At 27.9% G+C, this 19,444-nt stretch overlaps 2 protein-coding genes across 6 annotated transcripts in view; one reads left to right on the top strand and one right to left on the bottom strand.

Moving 5' to 3' along the window:
- LOC117180252 (ubiquinone biosynthesis monooxygenase COQ6, mitochondrial) overlaps positions 1-19,444 on the bottom strand; it is a 31,364-nt gene that overhangs the window by 7,800 nt on the left and 4,120 nt on the right. For both annotated transcript variants that reach the window (XR_004468017.1, XM_033372650.1), the window contains exons 4-5: positions 2,367-2,474; positions 2,219-2,281 (exon numbers count right to left, since the gene is read on the bottom strand). Coding sequence is in view for 1 of the 2 variants with exons in the window: in XM_033372650.1 (XP_033228541.1) it covers positions 2,219-2,281; positions 2,367-2,474 (171 nt within the window). In the remaining variant the exon portion in view is untranslated. The remainder of the gene's footprint in view (positions 1-2,218; positions 2,282-2,366; positions 2,475-19,444) is intronic.
- On the top strand, positions 2,235-19,394 carry LOC117180250 (transient receptor potential channel pyrexia-like). Of its 4 annotated transcripts, none has more exons than XM_033372646.1 (7): positions 2,235-2,305; positions 4,286-4,662; positions 6,111-6,412; positions 13,787-13,969; positions 14,226-14,511; positions 14,574-14,951; positions 17,783-19,394. In XM_033372646.1, the coding sequence occupies exons 2-7, from the start codon at positions 4,660-4,662 to the stop codon at positions 19,340-19,342; spliced, it is 2,712 nt and encodes a 903-aa protein (XP_033228537.1). In that variant the 5' UTR covers positions 2,235-2,305; positions 4,286-4,659; the 3' UTR covers positions 19,343-19,394. The 4 variants fall into 4 exon arrangements, with proteins under 4 accessions (XP_033228537.1, XP_033228538.1, XP_033228539.1 ...); XM_033372647.1 differs by having other exon boundaries at positions 2,259-2,305; positions 4,317-4,662; XM_033372648.1 differs by having other exon boundaries at positions 2,263-2,305; positions 4,332-4,662.

Genomic DNA, 19,444 nt, shown 5'->3' with positions numbered 1-19,444 from the left:
AAACTTTTTTTTGCGAAATATTTTTTAACCTTTTAAATTTTTTGTTAAATATTTAAAAACTTTATAAAGTCTTTGAAACCTTAATGGAATCTTTGAAATTTCCATAAGTTTGTTGAAAACATTGAAATGTTTATAAAATCTTTTGAAATCTTCAAAATCTTTGGAATATTTTTAAATTTTTCGAAATTCTTTTGATATCTGTATATATTTATTTAAATCTTTTAAAATCTATGACATTTTTATTAAATCTTCGTAAAACTTATGAAATCTTCGTAAAAACTTAAAAAGCTTTCTGAAGTCTTCTAAAATGTTTAAAATTTTTGTGAAATGTTTGTGAAGTCTTCTGAAATCTTTGGAATTTTTTATGAAATTTTAAAGTTATTTGCGAAATATTTTTAAATCTCCTGAAATTCTTTAAAACATTTTTTAAACTTTGTAAAGTCTTTGAAACCTTAATACAATATTTGAAATTTTGTTTAAAATCTTAAATGTTTTCATAAAACTTAAAAATCTTTGTAAAATCTTTTGAAATTTTTCGAAATCTCTCAGATATTTTTAAAAAGCTTTTAATCGTTAAAAAACTCTTATGAATATTTGAAATTTCCATAAGTTTGTTGAAAACTTTGAAATGTTTATAACCTCTTTTGAAATCTTCAAAATCTTTGGAATATTTAGAAACTTTTCGAAATTCTTTTGATAGCTTCATTTATTTTTTTAAATCTTTTGAAATCGTTGACTTTTTTATAAAATCTTCTTAAAACTTATGAAATCTTCGTAAAAACTTAAAAAGTATTCTGACGTCTTCTAAAATCTTAAAAATCGTTGTAAAATCTTTGAACTCTTTGTAAAAACTTTGAATTATTTGTAAAATATTTTTAAATGTCCTAAGATCACTCAAATCTTTTAGAAATCTTACGAAATCTTTGCAATATTTGTGAATATTTTGCAGCATCTATTAAATTTCCGTAAAAAATGTAAAAATATTCCTGAAGTCTTCTGAACTCTAAGAATTCTTTGTGAAATACTTCAAAATCTTCCTAAAGTTTTCTAAACTCTTTAAAATCTTGCAGAAATATTATGAAATCTTTGTGGGGACTTGACATTTTTTGTTTATTTTTAATAATCTTGAGAAATCTTTAAAAAAATCTAAAATATTTTGAAATTTTTATAAAATCTTTTAAAATCTTTGACACTTTAATCAATTCTTTTGAAATCTTCGTAAAAACTTTTTTTTGCGAAATATTTTTAAATCTTTTGAAATTCTTTTAAAATATTTGAAAACTTTATAAAGTCTTTGAAACCTTAATGTAATCTTTGAAATTTTGTTTAAAATCTTTGTGAAATCTTAAACATTTTCATAAAACTTAAACATCTTTAAAATATTTGTAAAACCTTTGCAATCTTTTGAAATTTTTCGAAATCTCTCAAAACTTTTAAAAACGCTTTTAATCTTTTTAAAACTTTTATAAATCTTTGAAATTTCCATAAGTTTGTTGAAAACATTGAAATGTTTATAAAGTCTTTTGAAATCTTCAAAATCTTTGGAATATTTTGAAATTCGTCGAAATTCTTTTTATATCTGTATATATTATTTTAAATCTTGTAAAATCTATGACACTTTTATTAAATCTTCGTAAAACTTATGAAATCTTCGTGAAATCTTAAAAAGCTTTCTGAAGTCTTATGAAATCTTTAAAATGGTTGTGAAATTTTTGAATTATTTGCGAAATATTTTTTAATCTTTTGAAATTCTTTTTAAATATTTAAAAACTTTGTAAAGTCTTGGAAACCTTAATGCAGTCTTTGAAATTTTGTTTAATATATTTATAAAATCTTAACTATTTCCACATAACATCAAAATCTTAAAAATCTTTGCAATCTTTTGAAATTTTTCGAAATCTCTCAAATCTTTTTAAAAAGCTTTTAATCTTTTTAAAACATAATAGTTGAATATTCAACCTGAAAAGACAAATTTCCAACGAAAAAGTGTCATAGTTTATATTTTAATAAAAAAAGAATGCAATTTATACTACAAAAGAAAGGAATTTTAAAACCAAAAAAAAAAAACGAATTTCCATCTGAAATTTTCTGAAATATTTAAAAACTTTATGAAATATTTAAAATCTTGGAAATTTTTCAAATTATCGTGAATACTTTAAAAGTCGAATGGAAAACTAGTCGGAAAAACTTGACAACTTTCTTATTTCGGAAATCTTACCGGCAATAGAGCCACAGGTCCGGTGGGAAGAAATCGTTGCCACGCTACAATATTTTCTGTTGGCTAAAAAAAAACAACAAAAATTTGGTAAACATAAATTGACGTATGCGCTATTTATATTAATTTCAAAAACATATTTTATACGAACCTCGGATAGTTCAACAGTACCAACAATTCCCATTTGATCGTAGTTCCATTTTACATGCTGAACGCCCATCGCTTGTCGTACTCGTGAATTAATTCCGTCGGCACCAATCTGAATCAAGAAATATTTATAATTAAAAAGTTATAAATTTGAGTAAATAAATGTTTGAACTTAAAATATAAAGTTTTCTTTTACAAATTGTGTTGCTTTGCTGGTCCAGAGTTGCATAAGTTTTAATATGATAATTTATCGGAGTAGGTAAACGAGGGTTAAGCCTTCAATTTTATAGTTCTCATTAATTTTGAGTTACGCGAATAAATATAGCGCCGCTAAATGTATTATGCTACGAGTGCGCTATAAACATTCCGATTTCTGCACAAAAACGATTTGCAGTGAATTCAATCATAATGTAGGTAAGATATTGCAAGAGGTGGGAGAGTGAGAAAAGAGATTACATTACAAAGTCCGGAAATAACTTTAGTGCGGTTCCAGAGTTTGGTTATTCCAGTAGTCTCATAACTAATCCTTGTGATGTACGAATACATATTTTTTCTCGGTTCGCGCCTCGCATGTGTTTTTACCTAAACGAATATCCGATAGTGATTGGCTGATAAAGTCAAAAATTATTTTAAGAAAAATATTTTCCTTCATCAAAGTGTGAAAAATGGTACGTAAAGCATAGGAAAAAATAATTATTATTTTTGTCGTGAAATGTAATTAGTAATTTATTGACACAAATATATGTTTTTAAATATCGAACATTTTTTAAAGCGGGAAACAATATTGAAAGAAATTATAGAAACAATAAACCTTAATTTAAAATATGGGAAACGGTTGTTATAACTCTTTCCATGTGTAATTTCTATTAACAAGAAATTCATTGTATGCTATTTGGCACAAAGCCAACAAGTTTCTTTGACTTCAAAGTAAATTGAGTATGTGAATTTCTGTGATATAGAATTCTCGTAAATTATGAACGATCAGAAATAAATTATACAGTGGCGCGCAAAAGTTTTGGGCCACCTCTTATTTTTATGACTGAATAAATTCTTTTACCTCTAATTATTCCGGAGCTAAAAAAATGTCTTTTCAAAAGGTTGATTGTTTTCGAAATTCTATTTAAAATAAGCCCAGGGTGAAGCCATTTTGTCTAGTTTTTAAGTAGATATTGCAAAAATAGTGTAAATTTAAATGTTTTCTTAAATTTTCAATAACTTTCGAAATAGTCAACATTTTTCAATGTTCTTGGGTTCATCTTGAAGCTTTTTTTCACCGTATCACAACAGCTTACGAGTATGATTCGTAAAAAATTTCTTTTCGAATTGCAAGAACTTGAAGTTGTAACAAAAAAGTTGGAGAAATTGAAATATTATTTTTTGTAACAAAAATATTTTTGTAAAATATATAAAACATATAATCATGAAGTTATTGCAATTCGAAAAGAAATTTGTTTACAATTTATACTCGTAAGCTGCTGCGATACAGCGGAAAAAAGCTTTAAAATGAGCCTAGGAACATTGAAAAATGTTGACTATTTCGGAAGTTATTGAAAATTTAAGAAAACATTGAAATTTACACTATTTTTGCAATATCTATTTGAAAACTAGACAAATTGGCTCCACCCTCGGCTTATTTTAAACAGAATTTCGAAAACAATCAACATTTTGCAAAGACATTTTTTTAACTCTGGTATAATTATAATTAAAAGAATTTATTCACTCATAAAAAAAGAGGTGGCCCAAAACTTTTGCACGCCACTGTATATATATATATATATATATATATATAAAGTTATTCTGATGGTTTTTTGCATACATTTATTTTTATCATAAAAATTCAAATCAAGAACGAAAAATGTCTTCAATTTATTGGACTGTGACTATCGTAAGCTTCAGGTTATTAATTTTTTATTAATTTCCCAGAGATAAATTATGAAAAAAAGTGATTCTACAGTGAACTTCCTCACAGGATGTAGTTATCAAATGTGTTTGCTACCGCCTTAAAGTAAACTCTATTCGCGAAAATTAGACCAACATCAAAGGAAATCGTCTATGAGTTATGAAATTTGCAACTCTAATCCGAATGGATTCCCTCGATTTTTTTACGAAACTAGTAGGAATGTAGTTCCCTGAATGAGTTAAATATACACGCAATCTGCCTCATAAACAACTTCGAACATATGTGGATGCTCACAAGAATTTCAAGGAGGAAGGAATAATTTTAGAGTATCAGGCAAAAGGAGAGAAATTAACAGTCATAAATCAAACCTGCAACGAATTCGCATACTGATATTTAGATGGTAAGGGCTAAAAATGTAATTGTTTAGGTTCTGTGTTTTTTTTTAATTTCTATGTGAATGAACGCTTCTTATTTGAAAATTTAAGACACTGTATGAAGAACACTTAGAAAATCAACCATTTTAATTTTTATGCAAATTGAGAACGTATGAAATGTAACAATTCTAGCAGAACTTCAAATGTAACTTACAAAATTGAATATTTCAAAAGTTGAAATTTAAAAAGAATTTTCAAACCGAAAGGATATAAATAATAATTAATAAATCAATTATAAATCAGAATAAAGGAAAAAATAATTTGAAGTGTTCAAATTCAAACAGTTGAAATAGAAGTATCACGAATTTCAAAATGAAAATGCTAAAACTTAAATTATTTTAAATTTGTTAAATATTTGAATCTACATCTTAATCTTTCAATCTTAAATTTTTTAAAAAAGGTTAGCAACTGAAAATTTTTTTAATGAATGGTGCCAAATTCAGCTGATGTTTTAAAGTTTTGAAACTAAACAATTTTGTAATCCAAGTTCAGGATCTTATAACTTAAAGCAGAAACTAATTGATGTTGAACAAAGTATGAACTATTAGAAAGCATTAGAAACTATATAATGTCACATTTTTACGTAAAAATTAAAAACTTCAAGACTGAAAAATTGAAATTGTAAACCTTAAAAATGGAATATTTTTAAATTAAAGTGTTCAGTATTCAACTGTCTTAAATATTACTTACTTAGAATTAAAGAAATTACAAATAAACCAATTTAAAAAACGAAAAAAATTATCAGTATTGAAACTTGCAAAATTTCAAAAGTTTAAGTTTAAAGCACTTATAACATTGTTCCATTTAAAACTTAATTTAAAATCGAACAATTTGAAAAATAACTATTTGAATAAGCGTAAGAGTGTAATAATTTAAAATTATCAATACCTAAAAGATAAAGAATTTTTAGTTGTATTGTTTCTAGATTAAAGCTATTACATTTTTTTAATGAATTCATTAGTAAAAACAAGCATGTTTAATTCAGTGTCTAAAGAATTAGACTAATTCTAATTTGAATCATCAAAAATCAAAGCAAAATCGCATTTTATGAAGAATATGTTTAGGCTACTAATAGAAAGATTCCAATTCCAATGTAAACTTTTGTTTGAAGAATGAAAAACTTTCAATATAAACATTAAACTAATTAATTGATTCCGGCTCATATTTAAATATACAATAAAAATCGTAGAAAAAACTAAATAAGAAGTATAAATAATTAATGTATATTAATCTTAAAGATTAATAATCAATTTGACTGGAGTCTTCCCCTTTTGCTCAACATTTATATGTCCCTCAATTTAATCATTATACGAATGACAGTCGTAATATATTAACTACGATAATAAAATATTTGAGAAACAATGTTAAAGAAGGATTTGGAATTTAAAAAGAATATTTAAATTATTAAACTTAGGATCAAGATGATGAAATTTGGATGGATGATTTGGATCTGGAACGAGGAAGTATCTCATCAGAAGATAGTTCCCAATCTGCTGTCTGTCTAAAACAGAGGCAACTGTATCACCAGCAACTTTGGAGCGAAGAGGATGTTATTCGAGCAATATCAAGCCTGCCAGCTGGAAAAACAGCTCTTTCTGTGATATCGACACTAAGTGGAGAGCGATTAGAAAAAGTTATCAAAGACGTCAAAGAAGCAGATTTTTCAGAAACCAAAGTGAAAGATCAAATTTCACTTATTCCTAAATTTGCTAATGGGTGAGATACTAAAATATGTTCGATTGTAACATAAGGATCTTAATATAAATATAATTTCTTACTCTTAAATAAGCCTTGTAAAATTTTTTCGGAGGCCTGGCGGTGCCAGGCCGCTTTTTTGTCGCACGAAAAATTGTTTTGGGTAACATTCAAAGGGCCATTTACGTTTTACATAGTACTAAGAATTAAATTTTGATTATATTAGGGTTCGGAATTTCCTAATTACGGTGCATCAGAATTATGGGATTTTTTAAAGTTATAAATGTATTCTTTCGACAGAATTAGTTTCAAATCACACAGGCAGTCCATGCTTAAGTCACACAATCATTTGCTACTCAAATATGTTGTTTTTTAAAAGCAATAAAACGCACGTATCTTATTAAAAAGTTGAAAAATTTATTTGAGAAAGATGTGAGTACAGTGAACTCTTGTCTATTTCAAGGGCAGCGAAACGTAAATATTGGCGTATTTCAAGGCTAGAGGGAACGCCGCCTCTACCAAGTGTCGCTGGGTGATTTTTGTCAAGTGAAGTTCATTAGTTGTCCCGGCTTTGTACCGATGCGCGCGCTGTAATAATGTGTACGCATTTGCGCATCATGCATGTCACTGTTTGTAGACGTAAGACGTGAAAAATATAACATTTCCTTGAAATAGTACAATTTGTCAACCAAAAAGCAATATAATAGAGTCAAAAAACGGCTCAAATGTTCAGCGAACTATTGAATATTGTAACATTACGTTACGATCGTCCTATGATAGATGGAAATGTCAGAAAGGTTGGCATAGTTGGCATATGTTGACATGGGAATGTATACGCCTTTTTGGAGAAAATATTCTAAAGGTAAAATTAAGTTTTACAGATCTGAATAGTAATATTTTCAAAATACAGAATGCACTTGCAAAATTTTGTTTTATCCTTGAATATGTTTAAAACCTTTCAGTTTCACGAAATGCAATCACTAATCCGAAATTTGTGATTCAGGAACTCGATTTTGATCAAATCCATTTGATACACTAACCTCCAATTTTGGATATGTTATTTTCTTTCGTAAAATCAGCCCTGTGAATATCTCCATATTTCAGATCTTAACTTGACCCCGCAACTGTACTAAGTTGATTAGTTCCTAATATCTCCAGCGCGGCGCTAGTTGTTCCATCACTCCATGTTTTTGCAAATAAAGCAATAGGACTAGATTACTTTTAAAAAATTTGGTAGTAAACAAAATGTTACTATTATGCAACAATTTATTGAAATGAAAACAGTTACTCATTTAACATTTAAAAACAGTTGTTCAATCATTTTCGATAAACACTAAAGAGAAAATACGAATTATAAGGTCGTACAATAATCCTGGCAAAGCGGAATATATCTTAGATTTGAAAGATGATTTTTTAAAATTTATTTGCGAAAAAATAGTAAATAATATCAATAATGAAATGTAATAATATTTCCAGAAGAAAACTTTGAATCGTATAGAGTTTAAACTTACTTATTGAGTTAAAATAAATTTATATTTGAAAAAATGTTATTTAATAACCAGTGAAGAATACAAAAAATGATTGCTCCAATTGCTCTCTCTCTCTCTAAACTGTTATCATTATATCTTTAAAACAATGCATTTAAAACAAGGATGTTAAAATATTGATTCTATTTACATCTCTCTGCTTACATCTTGAACGTTTTATAAAATTATAATTTATATTTGTTCCCCTGAAAAATAATTTTTTAAAAAATCTTACTTATTCAATCAATTATTTTTAATGTTATTTACTTCTTTTTATATTAAATTCTCATAAATAAAAATGTCATTCAATCTCAATTACATTACATTCATTACAGTCAATAGTGGAAGTACCCGCTAAACCCTAAAATGGTCAGTTTAAATCTGGTTTAAACTTGTATATTATAAAAATGTTTTCGAGAAATTATTTTTATAGTTTATTAATATAAATATTATTCATTATGTTTTCAGAAAATGAAAGGATTATTTTTAGCTTTTTATTAAAATTCAAATCATATATTCTACTTTATCAAGTTCATTGGGTCACGTTTAAATTCATGTTTTCCCTTTAGCATTTGCATAAATCGCTTGGAAAACTGTTTTGAAATATTACATAAATAAAATTTATTTAATTTCAATAGGGTTTTCCATGAAAATAACATTTTATTGACTGAAAAACTTTTAAAAAGTGGTCTATTCCCATGCCCTACAATGCTAAAACAGAGATTAATGGGACAACTAATGCCACGCTGGAGATATTAACAACTAATCAAATTAGGACCGTAAGAGATCGCCATTTTGTTTGAAGATGCACAGTACTCGTAAAACTGAAAGATCGTTAATCGAAATAGGAATGGAACATGATTGACAAAATACATTCTTCACTTGACAAATATTACTATTTGTAAATTTATGACTTACTTTTACGTTTAGATTATTTTCTCTAAAACTTATATATATTCTCATGATGTCATGCTAAAATACATCATACAAACCAACGAGAACTTCGCGCTCTTCGGGCCTCTTTTTCACAGGTTAGCCACTGACGCGGGCGAGACCGTACAGGTACCGTGTTACATGCTGCGAAGACCAACCTCGTGCAAATTTATTCCGCTTTAGAAATCCGGAATTATCCTCAGAACGATTAGACTTATTGCAAAGGGAAAAATATAATTTACTGCAACATGTAAATATACATAGATGACAAGATTTTCTGAAGAAGATTTTTTTTCAACCAAATTGTTCAATTTTTAAATTTAGAAACGAATTTAAGCTAAAACAATAACTATCCAACCAAAAATCCACTATGAAAAAAAAGTTTTGGTAAGCGTTAGATCCAGTACTTTTTCGCAAAAAAGATTTAGATATGCAATACTTATTCGCTAAACAAGTATTAGAACTAATACTTACCAATACTTCTTTTTCATAAGGGATGGACTAGTTAAATTTTCGGTTAAAATGGAATTTTCAACAAAATAGTTCAATTTTCAAAGAAACAAATTAATTTTGAAGTGAAAAAGATTAATTTTTAACGAAAAATGGAACAGTTCAATTTTTAGTTCAAAACATTAATTTCGAATAAAAAAAACAAAACAATCGAATCTGCAACAAAATAGTGAAATTTTCTACCAAAGAAATAAATTTACGAACAAGAAGACGAATTTTCTTCTAAAAAGATAATTTCTCAACCAAATACATGAATTTTGAACCACATAGTTCAATTTTCAATTAAAAAAGATAAACTTTCAATGAGAAATTGAATAGTTACATTTTCCGTGGAATTGGCATACAAATAATATAATTTTGAAACCAATACTTTTCTACCGAAATCAAAAATTCAAAATTTTAAAAATCAATTTAAAAACAACAAAATAGATCTATTTTTTCCGAAAACGATAAAATTATCAGTTTAAAAAAAAATAAATTTACATCACAAATTTTTTTTAGCAAAATAGTTTAATTTCTAACAAAATACATGAACTTTCAACCATAAAGTTGAATTTTCTACTAAAAATATTTTTAATGGGAAATGGAATGCTTAATCTTTAACAAAACATGCATTTTCAAATGAGAAGAATAATTTAATACTAAAAAAAATAAAGTTTTAACTGAAAATGGTCACTTTTCAGGTAAAAAAAAAACAAATTAAAATTTCATCGAAATAGTTAAACCTTCAACGAAAAAATAAAAAAACTTTTAACTAGAAAATACAAATTTTCAACTAAAAATGATACAGTTAAATTTTGAGTTGATAATTTTTTTTTAACCAAAAAATAATCGAATTTTCAAAGAAACAGATAAATTACCAACAAACAAAAAAATGACTTTTCAACCAAAATAGATGAATTTTCGAACAAGAAGAATACTTTTCTAGTAAAAAAGATGAATTTTTAATTTGAAAAATAAATTTTGAACAACAAAAAAAAATCGAATTTACAATAAATTTGTAACCTTATACTTCAAATTTTAATTAAAAAGATAAATTTTTAACAAAAAATAGAATTCTTGCATTTTCATTAAAAAAAAAAAAACTAATAAAAAATAAGCTTTAACCAAATATTTACATTTTAACCAAACAAATTAATTTTCAAACAAAACGAAGAATTTTCAAACAAATAATTTTATACTAAAAAGACGAAGTTTCCCCTAAGAAAAATTGATTTCAACTAAAAAACAATGCATTTTCAAGCAAGGAAAGATATTTTCCAATAAATAGTTTTAAAAAAATGAATTTGCAACAACAAGGAAACACCAAATTTTCCATAAAATAGGTGAATTTCCAACCATGAATATTATAGTAACATTTTCAGTAAAAAAAAAATAATTAAAAAAAAGACGAATTTCCAAAAAATACATGAATTTTCAACCAGATAGTTGAATTTGTCAACCAAAGAAGATAATTTTTTTTAATAGAAATAGTATAGTTTAATTTTCAGCTCAAAAAAATAATTTGAAACAAAAAAAAACGTATTTCATTGCATTTTTATCAACAACATAATAAATTTTTACGAAAAATATTAATTTTTAAACAAGAAGAAAATTGTAGTTTGTACTTAAGTTTTCAGTTAAAAATAAGTTTTAACAAAATAAAAACAAACAAAAAAATGATTTTTCAAACTAAGAAAAAAATTTACAACTAAAAAATATAAATTTTCAAACAAGAAGAATAATTTTCTACCAAAGAAAATCAACTATTTTTGATCGAATTCAATCCTTTTTAGTTTGAAACGTCTAGTATTCTATTTTTTTGATTGAGAATGCATCTTTTTTGGTTGAAAAATTTTTTATTTCGTTGAAAATTAACTTTCCTGATAGAAATTCAAAACATTTATTGATATTGTTTCCTTTTTTAAGTTAAAAGTCTTGTTTGGTTTAAAATTGATTTTAACTAATTATACTCATACCAAAAATAAAATTATATTAACTCACTGCTTATCTAGTGTGTCTGTGAGTGTCAAAACCACTTGATTTTGCAATATTTCCACACGAAACTCTTGGCGCGCCTTTTTATAAAAAAAATGGAAAGTATTAGAATCCGTTAATGCCTGCCATTCTGACTGAAGATTCAAATGCCTAGTAAGAGGAATTTATATGCATTTTGATGCTGGTATATGACGATAAAAAATTATGTATACAAAATAAATTTTTATATTCATACATGCGAATTAATTGTACGATAAAAACAATTAAATTGCAATAATAAATATTTAAAAACTGTACATTTTCTCTAAAAAGAAAAAAACTGTACACTTTTTTTACTTCGGATTTCGAAACAAATTACCCGGAAGGTATAAAGGAGAGTTTCAAATTAAATTTGCAACCAACGGAAAATTTTCAAAGGTAAAAACTATCAATTCAAATGCTAGAATATACATAGGTGGTCAATTTCAATATAAATATAAGAAGAAACATTTGTAAAAAATGTTTCTTCCTGTTTGAAAATTGATGTTTTTGGAAAAAAATTCATTATGTTTTTGTTGAAAATAATAATTGAACTATTCCATTTCTGGCTGAAAAACGAACTTTTTCACTTGAGAAATTCAACTATCTAGTACAACATTCATGTCTTTTTTCGAAATTCGTCTTTCTCGGAAAATTATTCTTCTATTTGCTTGCAAATGGTTCCATATTTGCTAATTTTGTTCAAAATCCTTCTGTTTTTTGTTAAAAATTCATTTTTTTCAGCTAAAAATTCGTCTTTTTGATTGAAAATTTATCTTTTTGAAGGAAAAATATTTTTTTTTTTTGCAAAAATTAAAAAATGTTGTTTAAACTTCGTTTTTTAAATAATTATTTTTTACCGAAAATGTTACTATAGCATTCTTGGTTGAAAATTCACCAATTTTTTGGAAAATTCGTTTTTTTTTTGTTGCAAATTAAATTTTTTGGCATTTCCTCTCTTTTTCGAAAACTTTTTGTTTTAAAATTCTTTTCCGCAGTTGAAAATTTATTGTTTTTTGGGTTAAAATACCCTTTTTGAAGTTGCAATTTCGTCTTTCTGGTAGAAAATTCTTTTTTTTTCGGTTTAAAAATTAATTTGTTTGGCTAAAATGTAAATATTTAGTTAAAACTTCTTCTTTGAATAGGTTTTTTTAACTAAAAATGGAACATTTTCTTTTTTGTTTAAAAATGTATTCTCTTCTAAAAAATACTCTTCTTTGTTTAAGAATTTAAATATTCTATTCTAAATTCGATTGTTTTTTTCTGTTCAAAATGATTGTTTGAATTTAGAATTTAACTGTTCCATTTTTAGTTAAAACTTTATATTTTTCAATTTAAAGTGCATTTCTTCCATTAAAAATTAAAACTGTCATTTGAAAATGTTTTTTTTGCTTGAAAAAAAAATTTGGTTTAAAAATATTTTTTTAAATTTTCAATATCGGTTTTCGGTAGAATATTATTGATTTGAACATTAAATGATTTATTTTCAAATTCAATCTTTTGCTTGAAAATTGATTGAATTCACAATATTGACTTTTTTACTGAAAACGTAACTATTGAATTTTGTTGTTGAAAATTAATCATTTTTAGTTGAAAATTCAAAAATGTGGTTGAAAATTCGCCTTTTTTTTAAAGAATATTAGTCTTTTTGTTCGTAAATTTATTTCTTTATTGAAAATTTCACTATTTTGTTGCAGATTCGATTGTTTTTTAAAAATCGGAATTAACTTTTTGAACTGAAAATTTAACTGTTACATTTTTGGTTACAAATTAATCTTTTTCCCTTGAAAATTAATTTATTTCGTTAAAAATCTAACTATTTCGTTAAAAATTCCATTTTTATATAAAATGTTCGTGCTCGTGCACTTTATGTTTCACACGAGGCTGGTCTTCGCAGCATAGTAACAAAGACCGACTCATCGACACGCTACGTTTGCATGTGTTTCTCCCAGATGGGAAAGTGGTGGGGGCTGAAAATCCCATGTTCTGGAGACACTACTTGGAATAAGTGTGACTTGAAACAGGCAAGTGTTCACTGTATTTGAATTAGAAAAAAAATTAAAACGCGTATTATAAAAAAATCACCCAAATTTTTGTTAACTATGATTTTTAAAAAATCTTATTTATTTAATTACCTTTTTTTCTGATTCTGATACAATTTCTTGTAAATATTTGTTGCTTTATATAAATATTAATGAATGCTTAATAATTACGATAAAGTTGCAGGAACTTTGTAATTATTTATATCATTTTTCTGAAAAATCTACAGTAATTTTCGACAAACTTTTAGATATTTTTTCAAGTTTCAGGGAATTTTTAAGAATTCAATTTCCTAAGTTAGAGACAAGTCTCTTGCTGACTCTAAATTTCCATCGAAACTAATGAAAATACTAACAAAGAAAATAATATAAAACGAAGATTTCTCTTCTAGCGGAATAAGGAAAGCGTCTTTAGCAGCAGAAAACGAATCAGCAGCATCAGCAACCCCGGAACAATTATTAACAAAATGGCCAAACACTTGTCTCTTAGTTTCTGCATGGACAGGCCAATTGGATTTAGTGAAAGTGCTTTTGGAAAAGGGTGCTGATGTTTCGTGTTGTGATAACGACGGAAGGTTCGTATATAAAAATAATTTAACGTAAATGTAATCATCAAATTGCAAGAAAAATTTCGGGTTAATATGGATCAAATTGTATACTATAAAACTTGATGATTTCTGCTTTTTAGTAATGAGTCTTTCTGAACAACTTATAAAAAATATTTGTAGGATATGCAGTAAAGTTTCATTAGGAATGACAAATGTCTATGGAGCCTTGATGATCCATAATGACCCCAATTGACGGTACTAAAATTTTTGATTGCTTCTTTAGAACTTCACTGCATTTGGCAGCATGTCTGGGAGCAGAAGAAATAGTCCAAGAATTGTTAAATCATGGAGCAAATCCTGGAGAATGGGACTTCAATCGAACTTGTACTCCTCTACATTGTGCATCAGCCGCCGGAGATCTTGGCACTGTCAAGTGTCTGTTAGCCGCAGGGGCAGACGTAAATGCTGGCATATCTGAAAGGAGTCCTCTTCACTACGCAGTTCTTAGCAATAATTCCAGTTGCGTTGAAGCGTTGCTAGAAGCAGGAGCTTCGCCAAACAATCCTCAGGTACGCAAATTGTATTATGGTTTAACAAAAGCTGAATTAAATTCAATGTTTTTTTCTGATAGGTATATACCGAAACACCTTTACACGTGGCAGCAAGTTTGGGAGCAACAACATGTTTAAATCTTCTGTTATATTTCGGAGCTGATGTCAGAGTGCAAATGGGAACTGCAAGATCCACTCCGTTGCACTTGGCGGCAGAAGAAGGAAGTCCAGAATGTACGAAACTTCTTCTAGACTATCACGCATCCCACAAGGCAAAAAATTCTCGAGGCCAGACAGCTTTGCATTTAGCAGCATTGGCTCAATCGGCAGAAACTATGGAAATCCTGATATCGGAAGGAGCAAATGTTAATGAAGAAGACAGTGATGGAAGAACTCCCTTGCATGCTGCGGTTGCAAAATCGGTTAGGGGAAGCGACCTTGTCAAAATGTTGATCCAGGTACTTTTCTACATCCACGAAGAAAATATTGTTCTTTGATAAATATGAAATCGAACTGTTATTCACCAGCCGACATTTTTTCTTTGAGAGAGCTTAAAAATATTTCAAGGAATTTTAAAGGATTTCAACAGATTTCAAAGCATTTAAAAGTATTGCAAAGGATTTAAAAGTTTTCAAAGGAATTCATATGATTTTGAAGGATTTTAATTACTTTAAGAAATATTTTAATAGATTTCTAAGCATTTGTAAACATTTGATGATATTTCTATGAATTGCAAAGAATTTCACAAAAATTAAGGCATTTCGTTGGAGTTCAAAAATTTGAAGAAATTTTCAAATATTTCCGGGGATTTCACTGGATTTCAAAAATTCGATGGGATTCTAAAGAATTTCCTTGAATTTCGAAAGATCTGGAAGGGTTTCATAGGATTTATACGATTTTAGAATATTTGAAAAGATACTAAGGGATTTCCAAATATTTTAAATGATTCTGAAGGAATTAAAATTGGTTTTCAAGAGACTTTATACGATTTCCGAGATTTTCAGAAATTTTTAGGTATTTCAATGATTTTTTCGATACATCTAAGAATTTCAAAGAACTTCAAATATTTCAAGGGATTTTACAACATTTAAATGGGAGTCAGAGATTTTAATCTCAAGTATTAAAGGATTTCAAATATTTCAAGTTATTTCGATAAAATTTTAAAGAATTAAAAACATTTTAAAAAAGATTCCAAGGAGTTCTCAATAGATTTGATAAATTCTAAGGGATTTGAAGGTTTTTGAAGGTTTTAGGGTATTTTAAAGGATTCCGAGGGATTTCAGCGGATTTCCAAATTTTCAAATATTTTAGCGATTTTTAAGGAATTTCAACGGATTTCATGGGGTTTTTTATAATATTTCCAAAGATTTCTGTAATTTTAAGGAATTTTAAAGAATCTCAGTAAAGGTATTTTAGAAATTCCAAACGAGTTTAAAAAAATTTTTCAAAGGATTCCATAGGATTAATAAGATTTTATGATATTTCAAAAGATTCTAAGGGATATCAGAAAGTTTCCAAGATTTCTGAATATTTCAGACGATTTTTGAGAAATTTCATCGGATTTTATTATATTTTCGAGGTCTTCAGTAAATTTAAGGGATTTTAAAGGCTCTCAGTAAGACATTAATGAATTTGCCAGGATATCACTAGATTTCATATAATTTCAAAAGATTTTAATGGATTTTATAATATTTTAATGGTTTCCAAGATTTGATTCACAAAAATTGAGAGATTTTAAAGGCTTCTTGTCACAGGATATTTGTAAATATTTTAAGGCATTTCTAAAGATTTTAAAACATTGTAGGATATTTCAAAAGATTCCTAGAAATTTTCTATAGAATTAAAGAATTTGAAGGAATCTTAAAGATTTTAAAGCATTGACGGTATTTTAAAAGATTCTAAATGAATTCTGAAGAACTTTAAACAATTTTTCGGGATTTAAAAAGATTCCAAGGGATAACGGAGAATTTCCAAAGTTTCTAAATATTTCACAAGATATTTAAGAAATTTCAACAGATTTCAAAAGGTTTTATTATATTATCGAGGGTTTCAATAAAGTTAAGGGATTTTAAAGGCTTTTAAAAAGAGAGGCACTAATGAATTTGCCATGATATAATTAATTTTGTAATTTAATTCAATTTTTTTTATTATTCATAGCACTTCAAATAGTCCAAAGGATTTCAAGAAATATAATCAGATTTCATATCATTTCACGACATTTCAGTGGATTTTATAATAGTTTGATCGATTTCTAAGAATTTATTCACAAGAATTGAGAGATTTCAAAGGCTTAAAGATATTTGTAAATATTTTAAGGCATTTCTAACGATTTTTGAGAATTTGAAATATTGCAGGATATTTCAAAAGATTCCAAGAAACTTTAAATAAATATAATTTAAGAATTTAAAGGAATTTCAAAGAATTTTAAAGATATTAGGGTATTTAAAAAGATCCCGCAGACTTTTGAAGAGCTTCAAACAATTTGAAGAAATTTCAACAAATTTAAAAATATTTTGGGGTATTTTTAAGATTGCAAAGAATTTTTAAGAGAATTACAAAATGTTAAGGAATTTCAAAAGATTTTAATTATTTTAAGGTATATAAAAGAACTCGAATTAAAGGAACTTAAATGAGATTAAAATCAAATTGAAAATCCTATTTAACCTCCAATAATCAAGTTAATGTATAGAATTCGTGAAAGTGAATAAAAAAAAACATTTGTAAAAAATATTCACCATGTATCAAAAAGAGAGCATCGCTGTTTCGTTGCTGTTCTCACCTGCTCAAAATTGTCTTTCCTTGATAAGGGTGCTGTATGAGCACAGACATAAAGTGAATATTTTTTACAAATGTTTTTCATTGTGATTTGATTGTAATAAAAATAAAAAAGCCGAAAGAAATAAACAGAAAGAAGAAAGGAAATTTAGTTGGTTGCCTTCTCATTTTTCTTTCCTCTTTTTTATTTTTTTTCCAAAAAAAAGAATTCTTTTTTTTTAAGAGAATTTTTATCTTTTATCAAATCACAATAGGAACATTTTATAGTGGTTGTCCAAATTTGATCGTTGGTTTTATTTTCAGGAATTTTATATATTAATCTAAAAAACTTTCATGTGATTTAATAGATTTCCGAGGATCACAGAAAATATCATTGAACCAAAAGAAGATTCATAATATTTAAGGGATTTTACTATGACTTTCTGATCCATCGGTGATTGCACCGATTTAATCCCATATCAGTCCACCGTTTATAAATGTCAATCAAGTAAATGAAACTTTTATCGAATTTCAGGGCGGGGCTCAGGTTAATAAGCCAGACAAGTTTGGTTACACCCCTCTTCATATTGCAGCGCTGAGCGAAAGTTCATCAATAGTGATACTTTTGCTATCAAAAGGAGCTGACGTGACTGCGAGGACAAAAGGAGGAATATCAGCCTTGAGTTTCATTGTTAGAAGAACTCCAGATGTTCTACCTCGATTCATCGCCAGACTCGATCAGGCCATTTCCCTCCACGATCATGAACTAGGCGATGTCGACTGTGAACTACGACTAGACTTCAGACCCTTGGTTCCAGGTGGAAGAGGTGAAACTGATCTGATGCTTTGCCTTGTCGAAGTCGGGCAACGCCATCTTTTAAAACACCCTTTGTGTGAAAGTTTCCTCTACCTGAAATGGCTCAGAATCCGGAAGTTCTTCCTCTTCAGCCTCGTCTTCCACTCCATCTTCGTGGCAATGTTCACCAGCTACATCGCATTCACATTCCTCTTCAAGATGCAACGAATGAGTGAAGTCTTCTTCTGGCCAGTGATCCTCTTCACCGTACTTCTGACTTGCAAAGAAATATTCCAACTGGCTCACGGAGTCTGCATTTATGCCAAAGGATGGGAGAATGGACTTCAGTGGAGTGTAATTGTAACTTCGGGAATAATATTGTGCAAGAAGGTGCCAGGTGAAAGAGACTGGTCGCATCACGTCGCTGCTCTGGGTATTCTGCTAGTCTGGATAGAATTGATGATGGTTGTTGGAAGGTTTCCTATGTTTGGGATTTACGTCCAGATGTTCACCCAAGTTGCAATCAACTTCTTCAAGTTTCTAGGTGCCTACATTTGTTTAATAATTGGTTTCTCTTTAGGCTTCAGCGTCCTGCATAGGAATTATAAGTCTTTTGAAAATCCTCTGGTTGGTTTGTTGAAGACGATTATAATGATGTCTGGAGAATTGGAGTTCGAAGACGTATTCTTCGACGAAACAGACACGATTTTGTATCCAGGAACTACTCATTTGATGCTGCTAGTCTTCGTCGTTCTAGTCACAATCATTCTTACGAATCTGATGATGGGTCTCGCCGTTTCGGATATTCAAGAACTGAGGAGATGTGCCGGTTTGGATAGATTAATTAGAAGAGCGCAACTTGTGGCTCATTTGGAGAATTTATTATTTTCGAAATTGCTGGATTTTGCGCCACTGAAAATTGTCAAGTTTTGCAGAAGTGGAGCTTTGTTGCTTCATCTTCCACATCATTGCGCGATTCATATTCGACCGAATGATCCGAGAGAGAATCGATTGCCGAGAGATTTGATCAAGAGTATCTATCGACTTGTCAGCGAAAAAAAAATCAGATGTAAAAAAACCAGGATTTCGTCTCTGAGAAGTATAAATAGTATTGATTTGAGCGATACGAAATTGAGCAGACTCTACAGTAATAATTCTGTTAATGATACCAATCGACAGCTGAGTGAAATTTCGAATGAACTCAAAAGGTGTGCTCAAAATATTGGTGCGAGAATGGATGCACTTATGAATAAAGTCGAGTATATCGCGAGGGAAATTGACTTATCGCTGCAAACTTAATAAAAGTTTCTCAGATGGCTTAGGATTCTTAAATTTCGTTTTTTTTTAAATGTGAAATAGTTATACGTATTTTGTAAATTCTTATTACTTTATATCATATTT

Source organism: Belonocnema kinseyi, chromosome 9, assembly GCF_010883055.1.
Source record: "Belonocnema kinseyi isolate 2016_QV_RU_SX_M_011 chromosome 9, B_treatae_v1, whole genome shotgun sequence".
NCBI classification, from domain to species: domain Eukaryota; kingdom Metazoa; phylum Arthropoda; class Insecta; order Hymenoptera; family Cynipidae; genus Belonocnema; species Belonocnema kinseyi.
This window is presented reverse-complemented; position numbering and strand designations above follow the sequence as displayed.

What these genes read in the sequence shown, in the direction of transcription:
- LOC117180250 (XM_033372646.1), top strand. An exon ending in ATTCCTAAATTTGCTAATGG is followed by an intron (nt 6,413 to 13,786) that starts GTGAGATACTAA and finishes TTTCTCTTCTAG; the next exon opens with CGGAATAAGGAAAGCGTCTT. An exon ending in TTGTCAAAATGTTGATCCAG is followed by an intron (nt 14,952 to 17,782) that starts GTACTTTTCTAC and finishes ATCGAATTTCAG; the next exon opens with GGCGGGGCTCAGGTTAATAA.